Source organism: Lissotriton helveticus, chromosome 9, assembly GCF_964261635.1.
Source record: "Lissotriton helveticus chromosome 9, aLisHel1.1, whole genome shotgun sequence".
NCBI lineage: Eukaryota > Metazoa > Chordata > Amphibia > Caudata > Salamandridae > Lissotriton > Lissotriton helveticus.
This window is the reverse complement of record NC_136070.1, coordinates 1,077,113,209-1,077,126,801: the sequence shown is the minus strand read 5'-3', so window position 1 is coordinate 1,077,126,801 and position 13,593 is coordinate 1,077,113,209. Positions and strand designations below refer to the sequence as shown.

The 13,593-nt window shown below is 42.2% G+C and overlaps 1 protein-coding gene across 2 annotated transcripts in view; it reads right to left on the bottom strand.

The window, feature by feature from the left end:
- DNAH1 (dynein axonemal heavy chain 1) overlaps positions 1-13,593 on the bottom strand; it is a 1,443,760-nt gene that overhangs the window by 1,254,350 nt on the left and 175,817 nt on the right. For both annotated transcript variants that reach the window (XM_078661462.1, XM_078661463.1), the window contains exons 12-13: positions 11,175-11,473; positions 7,657-7,807 (exon numbers count right to left, since the gene is read on the bottom strand). In XM_078661462.1, coding sequence (XP_078517588.1) covers positions 7,657-7,807; positions 11,175-11,473 — 450 coding nt within the window. The remainder of the gene's footprint in view (positions 1-7,656; positions 7,808-11,174; positions 11,474-13,593) is intronic.

The following is a 13,593-nucleotide window of genomic DNA, read 5'->3' as shown; positions in this document are numbered from 1 at the left end:
CGTCGACGGAGACGATACAGACGACATGATCATGGTGGTCTGAGGGGACGAAAAAGTCGATGTTGACGTGTAGTCGAGGTGACAGAGGTTCTCGTCGACGAAGGAGCGTCAACGGTTTCATCGACGGAGCCTCTTTCTTGTGAGGTAAAGTTGTCTCACAAACAGACCTTGATGCCTGCTTAATTTTTGAAGTAGTTTGAGAAGGCGTAAACGGCACAAACTGACCCTTAAGAGAGACCGGTTCTTTTTTAGACGATGAAGGCTGATCTTCATGTTTTGAGGTGTGGTGATGCTTTTTCAGCACCTTAGCAGCCTTAGGAGACATCAGCTCTGCCTCACTAGTTCTTTTCTTTGAAGCTGTAGTTTTAAGTGAGGAACCACTCTCCTCATCAGATAAAGGATTGTCTTTGGTTTTAAGCTTCTGTAGCCACAGAAGAAGATGTCCTTCTCTATCTCACAAAGTTTTTTGAGGAAAAGTCACCCAGAGTTGACCAGGAGGAACATGAGCACAGTACCAGTTCTGGTTGAAGGTTCTTGCTAAAGTGCGATGTGAAGAAAACAGCAGCTGTGAAGACCAGGCGATGTTGCAGAAGACCATTAGACCTTCACAAGCTGTCCCACACTGGTCAATGAGTGCAGGCGCAAACAACGGTTTGCGGGTGAAGATGGAAAGATGCAGACCAGCAAGGTCTGAGGGACTAACCCAGCAAGGGTAAGTCAGGACTGGCCCCCAGCATGATGGAGAGCCAGAAGGAATTGTTGAAGTCCCCGCAAGACCCGCTGGCAGCAGGAACAGAACGTCACAAAGAAGCCCCAGCAGCACACAGAAGAAGAGGTCCCATGATGCAAAAGATAAAGGCAGGAGGACATGCTTGCAGCTGTGCAGTGCTGGAGGCAGGGGCTGCTTGGAGCTCAAAGAACTTCCTTTAAGAAAGCCAGCACGCCTTAGTGACAACTAACAGACATGGTGCACAGGGAGGCAGGCACCATTGGCTGGAGAGGGATTACAGTCTCCCAACTTGCAGGGAAAACTGGCCAGGCCTCTGGAGAACCCACAAACCACCACCTGTATCGCAGAACCAGAAGATGTGAGACAAGAGGATCAGCAACCCGGGCGTCGTCGTTGAGGTGGTGCTTGCGGATGCAGGAAAGTGACTCCTTCACTTCAAGGGAGATTCCTTCTAGCTTGGATGCAGGCTGAGTCCTTGGTAACTCAGAGGATGCACAGACCTGGAATTGCAGATCTTCAAGAAGGGCAGGACCGAATACACAGCAGGAATCTTCCTACTGGGTGCAGTTTGTTGTGGGTCCTGGCTTGAAGATGCGCAGAGTTCCAGTGTGCACCAGTAGAAAAGTCGCTAAAGAAGCTCCAGAAGACAGCAGTAGATTCCTGGAGTGCTTTTCGGGACAAATATAATGGCCTGCCCTCAGGGGAGCCCTTAGGTAACCCCAGATAGGGGAAGCACATCTTCTGTGGCACCCCACCTATCGAGGGGGTCAGGACGTTACTCAGATGTGCTAGCCAATAAGATGCTCCCAGAGGCCCAGATCCAACATGGCAGAATCCAGTCACGGCCCGTGCAGTTAAGTGCGGTGGGCTGGAAGGGGGGGGAGAGTGTGGAAGTAACAAACGATGGGATAGGTAAAAAAAATAATAATAATAATAAACCATTTACCTTGTGCTCGCCGCATCGCCGAAAGGTGGGTGGATTTATTTATTTATTTATTTGATCTATTCTGTTGTTTGTTACTTCCACCCCACCCTCCGCCCCACCTCGCTTACTGACACGGGATGTCTGGGGAAGAATCAAGTGCCCACCTAGAGAAGCTCTGGGGCACCCCTCCCAGAGGAGAGGCTGAACAAGGGGGGTGATCACTCCCTTTTCCTTTGTGTAGTTTTGCGCCAGAGCAGGAGCCAAGGGTTTCTGGACTGGTTGAAACTGGTTTATGCAAGAAAAACACCAAATATGCCCTTCAATGCAGTCTGGTGGAACTCGGAAGCACTATCACCCTACCTAATTCTAAAGGAGAGATGCTCACATCTCTCTGTAGCAGAAAACATTTTGTTTGGCTTCCCTTTGCCCGAGCTAGGCTCATCAGCAGGGTGGCAGAACAGTGTCTGAAGCCGGCAGCAGTGCGGGCTGGCAGACAGAGCTGAAAGGCTACACAGGTAGGTATTGGGGGTCCTCTATGGGGCTCCCAGTACATGGTATCATGCCACTAACATAAGAATAGGTGTAGTGGTATGATTCTAACATGTTTGATACCAAACATGACCAGGTTCTGGGCAGCCATTATGTAGTTAAATATCTCGACTTTGGGAGTGTCCACTACATACTTATAATGGTCGTCTCGCACTTGCGAAGCACAGAAAATGGAGTCCGGGGTTTGTAGGCTTACCTCTGCTCGTGCAGGGGTACCCACACACTTAGAACCATGCACCCTGCCCTTGGACTAAAAGGCCTACCTTGGGGGTGACATATAGGTTTTAAGTGCAGTGACCAGGATATAAGGAAAACCTTATATCTAAAGTGAAGGGTGCTTGAACCCTGTCACGCAGAGTGCAATGCCAGCTCTGCAGACACAATTAGCATGGGCTTCCATAGGTGGCATAATACATGCTTTAGCCCATGGGAGACTCTTGGTGGTCCAAAACACACTGACACCAGGCAAAAAGTGGGGGTATCTATGCCAGAAAGATCATACTATTCTACAATATTGCATTTATTTTTAAAGTTATATTTGCATATGTAAACATGTACTCTTTTACTCCCATTTGGCAGATCAGTGTCTGAAACCGGCAGCAGTGTGGGCTGGCAGGCTGATGCTGAAAGGCTACACAGGTAGGTATTGGGGAGTCCTCTATGGAGCTCCCAGTACGTGGTATCATGCCACTAACATCAGAATATGTGTAATGGTATGATTCCAACATATTTGATACAAAATAGGACCAGGTTCTGGGCAGCCATTATGTAGTTAAACATCTCGACTTTGGGAGTGTCCACTACATACTTATAATGGTCATCTTGCACTTACGAAGCACAGAAAATGGAGTCCGGGGTTTGTAGGCTTACCTCTACTCGTGCAGGGGTACCCACACACCTAGAACCATGCACCCTGCCCTTGGACTAAAGGGCCTACCTTGGGGGTGACATATAGGTTTTAAGTGCAGTGACCAGGATATAAGGAAAACCTTAGATCTAAAGTGAAGGGTGCTTGAACCCTGTCACGCAGAGTGCAATGCCAGCTCTGCAGACACAGTTTGCATGGGCTTCCATGGGTGGCATAATACATGTTTCAGCCCATGGGAGACTCCTGGTGGTCCAATGCCCTGGGTACCTCAGTACTATATACTAGGAATTTATAATGATACCCCAGCATGCCAATTGTGGAGTGTACAAAGTACTTACCAGCAAATTTAGGAGAAAGAGCACAGCCACTGGAGTCCTGTTTAGCAGGATCCCAGTGAACAACAGCCAAAACACACGGTAACCAGAATAAAAGTGGGGGTATTTATGCCAGAAAGATCATACTATTCTACAATATTGCATTTATTTTGAAAGTTATATTTGCATATGTAAACATGTACTCTTTTACTCCCATTTTACATTTCTTCCTAAAGTTACATGTGCATGTATAGCCATGTATAGAAAGTGTGCATTAAATTAGCCTTACTACAGGCCTCAGTTGCATTGATTGGGCTTCGCCAACATGCTTTCTCTTTTCCTTGCAGGTTTATTATCATGGTTTTTGTAAGCTAGATAAAGGCTTATTTGTTGTATTACATGGCTGATAGAGAAGCCTGAAGGGAAACTTGGCAGTGAACGTGGATAAACAATGGTCGAATGAATCCTTTCTGTTTATCATGTATCAGGATGGCAAGATGTTTAAGGTGGACAGTCAAAGTTTCATTCTGATGCTAGTGATGTTGCAGATGTACTTAATTAGAGACCTGATTGGTCTCGGGTGGCATGAAAGAGATAAGAATGTTCTGAATCCCCTGTTACTTTAAAATGTGTGCTCTCATAGTGTTAGGAGAGATTCTATTTAGACTTAGATAGGCACAGACCTCTCAGCTGGTACTATTCTTGAAAGTATGAGGCTTTATGCAAAAGACTTATTTTTCTTTTGTTTGGGCTTCTACTGAAGTCTGAACATGCTGACACCTTTGTTTCCTATGCTCTCCATTTAGAGACCCTCGATAGATGATCATCTATTGTTGTATGGCGTTTTAGGATCCGAGAGAAAATTTCCTGATTCATTCCCTTATATAGGTACAATTCACATTGCCTTTATATAGGCATAGAAATCATAACATAGTCCATGCAGTCCAAATACAGGCATGGCTACTTCCACCCGTTCAAAAAAGCCACAATGATTTCTTGGAAAACCGGCTTAAGCAGTCAGGGACATCCCCTTGCTTAAATATTGATTTGTCCAAGAACTCATGGAGTTTTCAAAGAACTACCATTCCCGTGGGCTTCTTTGATGCTGTTATTATGCCCGACTTTACGTCAAACCAGGCACCTTCTAGGTATAAATATGCCTACACTTGCCATAGCAAACACACAGTGGTTCAGAGCAGCTCAACTATCTACTTGCTCGACGCAGCTCGCTACAGCAAGTGCCGAAGGAAGCCGACCCTCCAGCTGATTCACTGATCGAGAAGCTGTCCTTTATCTCACTGAGAATCCAGCTCCAGTGTTTCCAAGCTCCCCTCGCGGGGTGTTGGGAAATCGAGTCACGAGGCAAGAGATACCAGACCTCCTTCATTCTAAACTAAAGTATGAGCTGATTAGACCCTAAAGAGAAATCTTGGATAGATTCTTGGCAAAGAAACTAAACCTATGCTACACCACACTTACTTCTTCCCTCGTACTAGAATTAGGTTAGGTACATCGGGGTAGGCGTATTTTAGAAGCACCAGTTGAGTACTTTTTAGCCTTTGTTATTTATGTATGTATTTATCTATGGTTTAGAAACCATACAATGCTTTTACAGTATTATTTTATAATTCACTCTCGCTGTATGCATTATACTTTACAGCCTGTATTACGATTGTAGCAGTTCACTTTACTTGCATGAGAAAGAAGACTGTTCAATAAATCCCTTTTATCGAAAACTCCCGTCTCTCTATTTCTCTGCACCTCTGATGAAACGTAGCATGCACGATTGACTTAGGAAAATATTTATCTATTGTTTCCACGACTCTGAAGATACGTTTATTCTTGGGGAAACAAAATTGTCATGTTTATGCGGTTGTCAGAAACTAATCCCTTCTTGTGTATTCGAGAAAGTTTCTAGTGACCTCTGAGCTAACTGGCACTCACAATTAAGTTTAGTATATTCGATAGAGACCTAGTCGACCTCAGTCCTACGTCAAATCTGTAGAATATATTATTCCAATGCGCAGAGCCTATTGGGAATATAGGAGCCACACTATCTATCCAATTCATTTTTAAAAGATCGATGGAAGTTTCTTTATAGAACACATGTTTTCTTTAATCTGTGTTTATACAATTGTGATTATGGAAATTCGATATGTCATAATATTGCACCTTAACTTACTGAGATACTTCAGCTAACCTATTGTACTCCTGCATTTATTGAACTTATTCCTGGTCTGCATATATACTGTATTGCTTGGTAATCCAAAATAACCCTTTAACTCTATTCAGTGATTCCTGGCCCTTATTGTGGAGTCACATTGGCTTCACAATTTATAAATTTATTGTGGATGTTCCTCCCTTTCAGTGCTTCACGTCATCTAACGAAGGTCCATCAGACCAATGGGGAAAAATCTTTAACGACCTGACTAAGCGTTTATGTTTGAGGGCCCAGTGCTCCATCACTGCTCTCTTCCCACTTTCTCTGTCATGCTGTTTGACCAAGTCCAACACTTTATCCTACCGTGAGGTTCAGGAATTTATCCTGTGCCCTCTCTGTGCTTCACCTTTCATCTATTTTCTCTCTCTGCTTTGTCTCTTATTACTCCCTGACTCTTTTTCTGTCCCTGAGACTGCAAACTCTGCACCCAGCTCTGTTTCCTTAACTTGCATTCATATTTCATATGTGTTGCATCCATGATACAATCAATGACTACCTTAGTGGACAGTTCAGCGCTATCTTGCCAAAACAACTAGAAAGCGAATTGAGTTGACACCTAAAGTGGTGCGGCGGGGCATTATGGAGGAGATGGGAGACTCCAGAGGAGAGCGTACATGCATTAGCCTGAGAGTCCTAGTCTTCCTAGTCGCCAAGAGGGATATCACTAGGAAATGTCCATCTAAAACTCCCCCTACAATTCATTAATGGAATCAAGGTATGGTCAGATGCTATTAGTTAGAAACACATGGAATAAGCAGCCAGGGGATGTTCACAGACATATAAAAAGATATGGGGGAAGTGTGTGGCCATGAAATAAGCCCAGGACACCCAGTTTCTTCAGGAAATGATCTACTAGGTTTCATCTTTCTTTGCAGTGCATCTGGACCTATTACTCTGAAACATATATCTTTCTAATTGCATATAAGGTGCACAAATGTAGTATTGTTTGTTTTCTGCCAACTTGCGTTTTTGAAAAAAAAATTACATTAGTCAGTGGGGAGAAAACAGATATTTTACTCAGTTAAGGTATTTTAGTCTTCAGTCATTTCCTTTGCGCAATTACTTGCCAATGTGTTAAAGGAAAGATTATCTACTCACCGGGGGCTATCAACAATTTGAACCGGGGCGACACTAGGGCTAGTATCGAAAGGCGTAAATTGTGCACATATTCAAAACCTTTCTGTACAGGTTGCCTTGTGCGTGCTTGCCCTAAGTCTAGTTTTTAGGGAGCTGGCTAGGTTACTAACCTAAAGGGTTACAGCTACTCCTGAATATGTGGAAACCAAAGAATCAGGTCTATCAGTTTGTAACTAACCCCAAACCTTTATTTTAGTCCTTTTCCACAACTACATAACCATATTTTATCTCGAAGTCAACAGTGAATGAATTTATAATTTAATTCTATAACCCAGTACATGATCTTCGGTGGAGATATCACCAGCATGACCTCCAAGTAAATACTGCCTAAGTGCGGAACACAGCTTTTGACTTCACTACTGTAAGGTTTAAAAGTGTTCATTCAATGTTTGCACTGCTGATAGAAAGCATTAAATGTACAGCCATCTTTGGTGCATCTGTGACTGCGAATGTGAGAGCAAAAAAATGGGCCTGTGTAAGGAATCGGAGCTGAGGAAGAGGTATGTGAATGAGGAAAGGCTAAGTGTAATGGAGGTTAAGGTGTGCAAGCGAGGAGAAAACAGGGTGGGGAGAAGACAAGTAAGAGGGTTATGAAAAGATCATTTGAGAGTAGGAAGGCTGTGTTTGGTTTTTGTGTGTGTGATAGAGAGAGCGAGAGAGAGAGAAAGAGTTGAGAATGTGACAAAGCGAGTGCATTAGTAAAAGTGGGCAGGTAAGAGGATTGTTTATGACATAGAGAATGATTTCAGAGATTTAGATGATAATAGTGAAAGGAGAGATAAGTGAAAGGAAGTTGTGAGACAGGTATGGTAGTCTTTATCATTTTACAATTCATATATTTCCATTAAAAAATGATTAAGAACATTTCAATAATATAAACATTTCAGTAAGCAATGGGCACCAGTAACAGACCTTTTCAAGCTGAGGAACCTTGCTGGTAGCCTGGATCCCCTTATCAAACAAGGACATCACTGTGGTTTGAAAGTGTTCCAGCGGTGTGTTGAAGTGAACCCCGGAATTGTCAAGCATCAAATCAAGCGTAAAGATAGGGATTTTACGTGGCCTTTGAAGAAGAAAAACAAACAAAGGTTAAAAATACATTAGGCAATTAATTTGTATTTTTTGTCAAAATAATATAACCAGTAAAATTGTTGAAATAAACCCCATGCAGTATATTTAATTTTAAGAAATCTGCCTGATAATTACATTGAAATGTGCTTCTTTTGCTATGTACTAGACACCATCAAATAATGTGTTACTTTATACCCCCAAATGAAGGCAGAATTACCATACAGTGATGAATTATAAGCGATTTAAAACCTGGCAAATAAATTACACGCTCGCAAAAAAACACCCTATATGTAATCCTCATTCTCTATCATGGGAATCATATTGCATTCTTGAAGGCTGCACAACTGCTTATGTGTATTATCCCGTAACACTTTATAACAGAAAAGCTCACTTGGTTTAGAAAAATATCTATATACAGGCACATTTTCTATTCTGATTTTTTAGAGAGCCAATTAAACATTTGGCTGTCAAATTTCTCTCAAAGTGTTGTAATGTCAAGTGCTTAATGTATCTTAAAAAATTAAGAAATGCTCACAAAAAGTATTTCTAAAATCTAATTACATCTCTGATTTTTAAACTGAAAACAAAGGGCTTGATTTAGATCTTGGCCGTAATGGTTCAGCCATCACTTTTTCAAAGGATTCCCAGTCCGCCTACTAGGCGGCCCGCCTGCTGTATTTAGATGTTGGTGGGTTCATGGACAAAGACTGTCAGAGTGCCACAATCACCTTCAGAATTTCTCACCCGCGTCGATGGTGCGATAAGGAAAAGCAGCTGTCGGAGGGAGTACCGCCACTTTGTCCGCCAGGCCAATCACGATGTGCCTTCCTGACAACACAACTGTGGCGTCAAAACCTCCAAACCTGAGTTGGCGGAATACAAGGTATATAAGGCAGAAATATACCTTTACTCACTTTAACACTTCCTTTTCCACCATTTAACTGATCATCCAAGTCCTGCTTCAGCTGCTGCTTGACTACGAAACAAATCAACCCAGCTGGGGCCAGAATCGAAGTTAAGCTCCTCTCTTACCTGTTACCTTTTCACTTGTGAGATAACATTTATTCTGGACTCGTGCCTTTACAAGCAAGAGAATACCAATGTGCAAGCAGATGTGTGTAATGCTGATGTTTAAGAAAAGTAAAGAAACACACCTCGTGGAGAAGTGTGGCTCACTGGTTAGAGGAGGCAGACCTGGAAGCAGAGGTCAGACCGGGACCAGGGTTCGATTCCCGGCTCTGCGGGGTCTTGAGTCCTAAAATGTCCATGGACTCGACAATTCTCGCTCCGGTGCCTACTCGATTCACGGGTTCACACTGCGACTCTGGGCAATAGCTTGCTTAATCTCCACAACGGCCCCTCGCGGCAGGGATGCCTGGCTTTCACCTTGCGGATACCCTGCCGGGGTTATCTCACAGGGGAATACCAGGACGGGTTCCCTAAGCAAGCGCTTAGAAACCACTTGGTGATTTGCGCTATATAAATTCCTGTACATTTACATTTACATGATTATATTGTACTTCGAAATCTTGTGCAAGCTGCCTTAAAAAAATGGACACTCACACAAAAAAGGCATCAATCCAAAAATCTAAAAATGGCCATGTAGGTGTGTTCAAATAAATTGTCAAACTAAAAGCATGTCCATTACATATCATTGGGATAAGTGAAATGTAACATAATGTAGAACATGCACTAAACCAGGTGTAAGATTTACTTTTTAAATACCTGTAAAATTAATGTCAGTCACAAACTTGAATCAGTGAACATATTAATTCCATTATTTTTTAAGGTGTAATGCATATGTGTTTATTCTCATCACTTAACAAGCTGGAAAAACACACCTGTATCTATTTGTTGGTGCACGTGTCTATTATCATGATGAATCCTTGCATCTAAATTCAAAAGACCATCACATACAATTTTGACCAGTGTATGCACTTCACAAAGATGACTTAAAAAATGTTTTTTGCATGTCCTGCCATAATGGTAATTAAAATATGTACTTCACATTTTTGTCATAAACATTTCTAGGAATCAAACAAGTGCAAATGAAAATTAATGTCAGGACAAACGTGTTGCAAATAAAATAGTGGTTTTATTATCCACATGAGATACTCCTCTCAACAAATAACTTTTAACAAAAAAATAGAAAGAGAACCAAGTATCTTAGTGCTCTGCCCTTGGTGAAAATGTGCTTCCTATCTAACTGCCAAGGGAAACCTCCTCAGGAAGGAGCCTCTAGTGGGCACAGAGCAGGCACCTCAATGGTCTTACTTGGGAGGGGTGGGTTTGGGTTGGAGAGGGGTGGGTTTGGGGGGGATGGGTTTGGAAGAGGTGGAAGGGCTGGCTTTGGAGGGGGTGGGTTTGTGTTTGGGAAGCATGGTTTTGTGTTTGGAAGGGGTGAAGATCAGGGCAGGAATAAAAGCTGAACTAGGATAAAGGGGTAGGAGGGATGTGAGAGGATTCAGCTTTGGGGTTGAGTGAGTTGGAGTGTGTGATGTGCATTTGTCTGTTGCCAAGCACCTGGTACAAATCTACAGAAATGCCTTAAGATTGAAGCAAAGAACTCCCATTTGTTATTTTTAGTCCCTGACCATACATCTAAGACACTGCTACAGTTTGTAGCACAGTAACAGGTGAGTATAAAAATCCGGTAGTTTGACATCAGATAGAAAACTTCCCATCTGAATTTTAAATTCAACAATTGCAATTGTCTATTTTGGTTTCTGGCCAACTGCAACGACCTTCGGATGCTATAACAGCAGGAAGTGTGTGAGGAGGAAGAGGACACACATTCCGCCAGCACTCCTATCTACCTGCAAAAGCATCAGATAGCTTCTCTTATCTGGCAAAAAGGAGAAAGCATAGGCAGTTTGGTAAGAAATGTGAAGAAATGGAGCTGTATATGCTGCCAAAAGGCATGGTATGAACCACTGTCACAGCAACTCAGAAATGTAAACAAAAGGTCCCCGGTAGAGCAGCTTGTATAGTGAGGAAATAGGAGGTGTAGGAGTAGAATTCTCTCTTTTATTTTGCATGAGGCATCCACTTTAAGGTGATCTCAAATCTTGCACCTGAACGTCGTTATCTACATTAACAAATATAACTTGTAAAGGTGATCTGATGATAATGAAATAGGATTACAATCTTTTAATTCTATTTATGATACACTGTATATGTTTCAACATGATTTACATACTAACAATATACATTTTAATAATAAAAGTAAAATATTTTGGGCTCTAAATTGTTTTTTCTTTGACTATCCATTGAGGATCTGTAGTTTCTCCCAACAGGTTTCTAGTGATCACTCTACTTCTGCATTATAACACAGCATACTACCCCTCCCACAATCTTACTTGTAAGGGCTGTTCACAAGGTCTCCTCCCCAGACAATGTTTTCTGTGCAGTCGAGGACACTATAGCAGCCATCTAAGATAAACTGGGCAAAGGCGACAAGTGAATCCTGCACCAGGAAGCGGAGGGAGTCTTGAAGGTTATACTTAATGAGGTCCATGAATTTGCGAAGCTTAGACATTTGATAGACCTCCCAGTTTTTCTCATGCAGGTTGTAAGCGCCTTTGCCTACATCTCTCAGGCTTGAGCGCACTGAATTCTTAAGGGTGCTGATCCAACTGTCCTTTAGAAATAACTGAACCTGAAATAAGAAAATGGAAATCACATAAAAAACAAGGCACAGCCAATGAGTGGTTCAAGCAATAAAGAAATAGGTGAAACAAAAGTTTTGTTCATATAACAGGAGCCCTTTCTTATGTTTATGCTTAAACCTCTATATTTTGGCCTTTGAGCATACACTTGCATCATCCAAGTAATTAAGGATTTTTTTTAAAGAACTCTCAATTTCTACTACAACACTGGTTCATATATGTACTAAACATTATCTAGCATACAGAAGGTAACCAAAGCCCATTCAAAACCATTTTTTATAAATTTGATATAGGTACTTTGAAATAACGTTGATGCTATAGAAGTAAAGAGTTGTATTTATTCACATGTAAATATAAAGAGCTGGAACCAGAGTGTAACTGCATCACTAGTTTCTCTGTAATAGTATCCGCCTTACATTCATAGCAGCTAGGAAATAATTTCTTACCACCAGGGTGATTCTAGAACATTTTTCAAATTAGACCTCTAACTGTTTTCAGAACCAGCAAGACCATGTGATCCATGGACAATAAAATGCATTTTTGCATCTGTGAAGAGCACTCATCTCCTCGCAGTTGTGCACCTGCATTTCTTCTAAAAACTGTTCCCAATTCACAGAGAGGACCTGCATGCAGGAGGAAGACAGGCTTTGCAGCATGATTGCTTAACTGCCTGTCCTAGCTCTGCCTCCATCCATGAATAGTAAAGCAGCAGCGTCTGCTACTTTATTATTGATTGGCCTGCATTGGTGGCATGCGTGGAAGGACAGATGACTGTCAGTATCAACAGCCCTACTACCCTCTTCGATCATGTGGCAATTTGAAAAAAATCCCATCTGCCCTTTATGAATCCCCAGATTCTTCTATTCAGTACTCTGATTGTTTTACTCTGCTATAAGCTGAGGCCATTCAAGAGCCTTAGATCCATTTGCTCATTCTAAATGATAATTATTTTCTCCTCTGAGACTGTCTGTTAATATAGGATTGGTCTGAAACTTAAGCAGAAATATGAAGTAGCCATTTCATTGTAAATTGGCGGTGCATGTTTAAAGTCATACTTGTCTGGCCACAGTTGCACTTGCTTTATCTGTGCTTGCATGATGCTTAATGGTAGGATTAAAGGCTATGTACATATGTAATCTGGATCAGTTTCCTGAATAACAAGGAGTCAAACTTAGCCTCAACTTCCCCACCAAATATCTATACCGTATGGCGAAGTGCGGGTCTGGGGCCAGAATTGTGTCCTTTGTTAGAAGATGTGGGACCCATATCTTCTAACAAAGGACACTCCGATACGAAACATTAGACTCGGACAAGTGCCTTGTTCACTGTTTTTAATTAGGATAGGAGACCCCCAGAATAAACTACTTGTTGCTAGGTACTCCCAATCCTATTTTAACTCACCGCTGTACATCTACACAATTCTGGCCCCACACCTGCACTTCACCATATGGCTGTTGGATAAAAGATCTCTGATAAAGTGCCCCTTTTTAGGGAGCCCGTTGGGTATTGCACCGCCGCCCCAACGAGGAGCAGCCCATATGATGAAGCATGATACCTGAGAGGGTGTGAGAGGGCATTACAATGCAACAAATGGATTCCAAGCTGTAGACCCCACGTGGGCACAGCTGGACCCGGTCTTTTGTTGACTCTGTGACTCTGCCGTTAGAGGAACGGAATAACTCTACTTCTTGGATACCGTAAAGCAGGCCTGGTGTGATGAGCACTTGCCTTAAGGCAGGTTTGTCCTGTTTTATTTTGTGAACAGAATGCAATGGAAACAGGAAAACAATACCCAGCTGAATAGGTCGGTCCAAAAGGCAGGCTTACTTCATTGGCAACATGATGAACTTCAAAAACCCAAAACAGCATAGGAGCCATACATCCTGAATTCAGAACGTCAGTGCCAGATGTTTCAACAGCAAGCATTGATAAATTGAATCCCACCTTCTCCTAAAATATGCCTTCTTTTTTGGAAGGAGGCTCTTTACTCAAGGCTGGAAAAAGGTGTCTTTGCAAAAAGTCTTTCCAAGACAAGCGCCAAAAGAATTTGACCAATAGATAGAATGCTACTACTGTATCCCTTTTTAAAATCTGGAATGATAATGCTGCC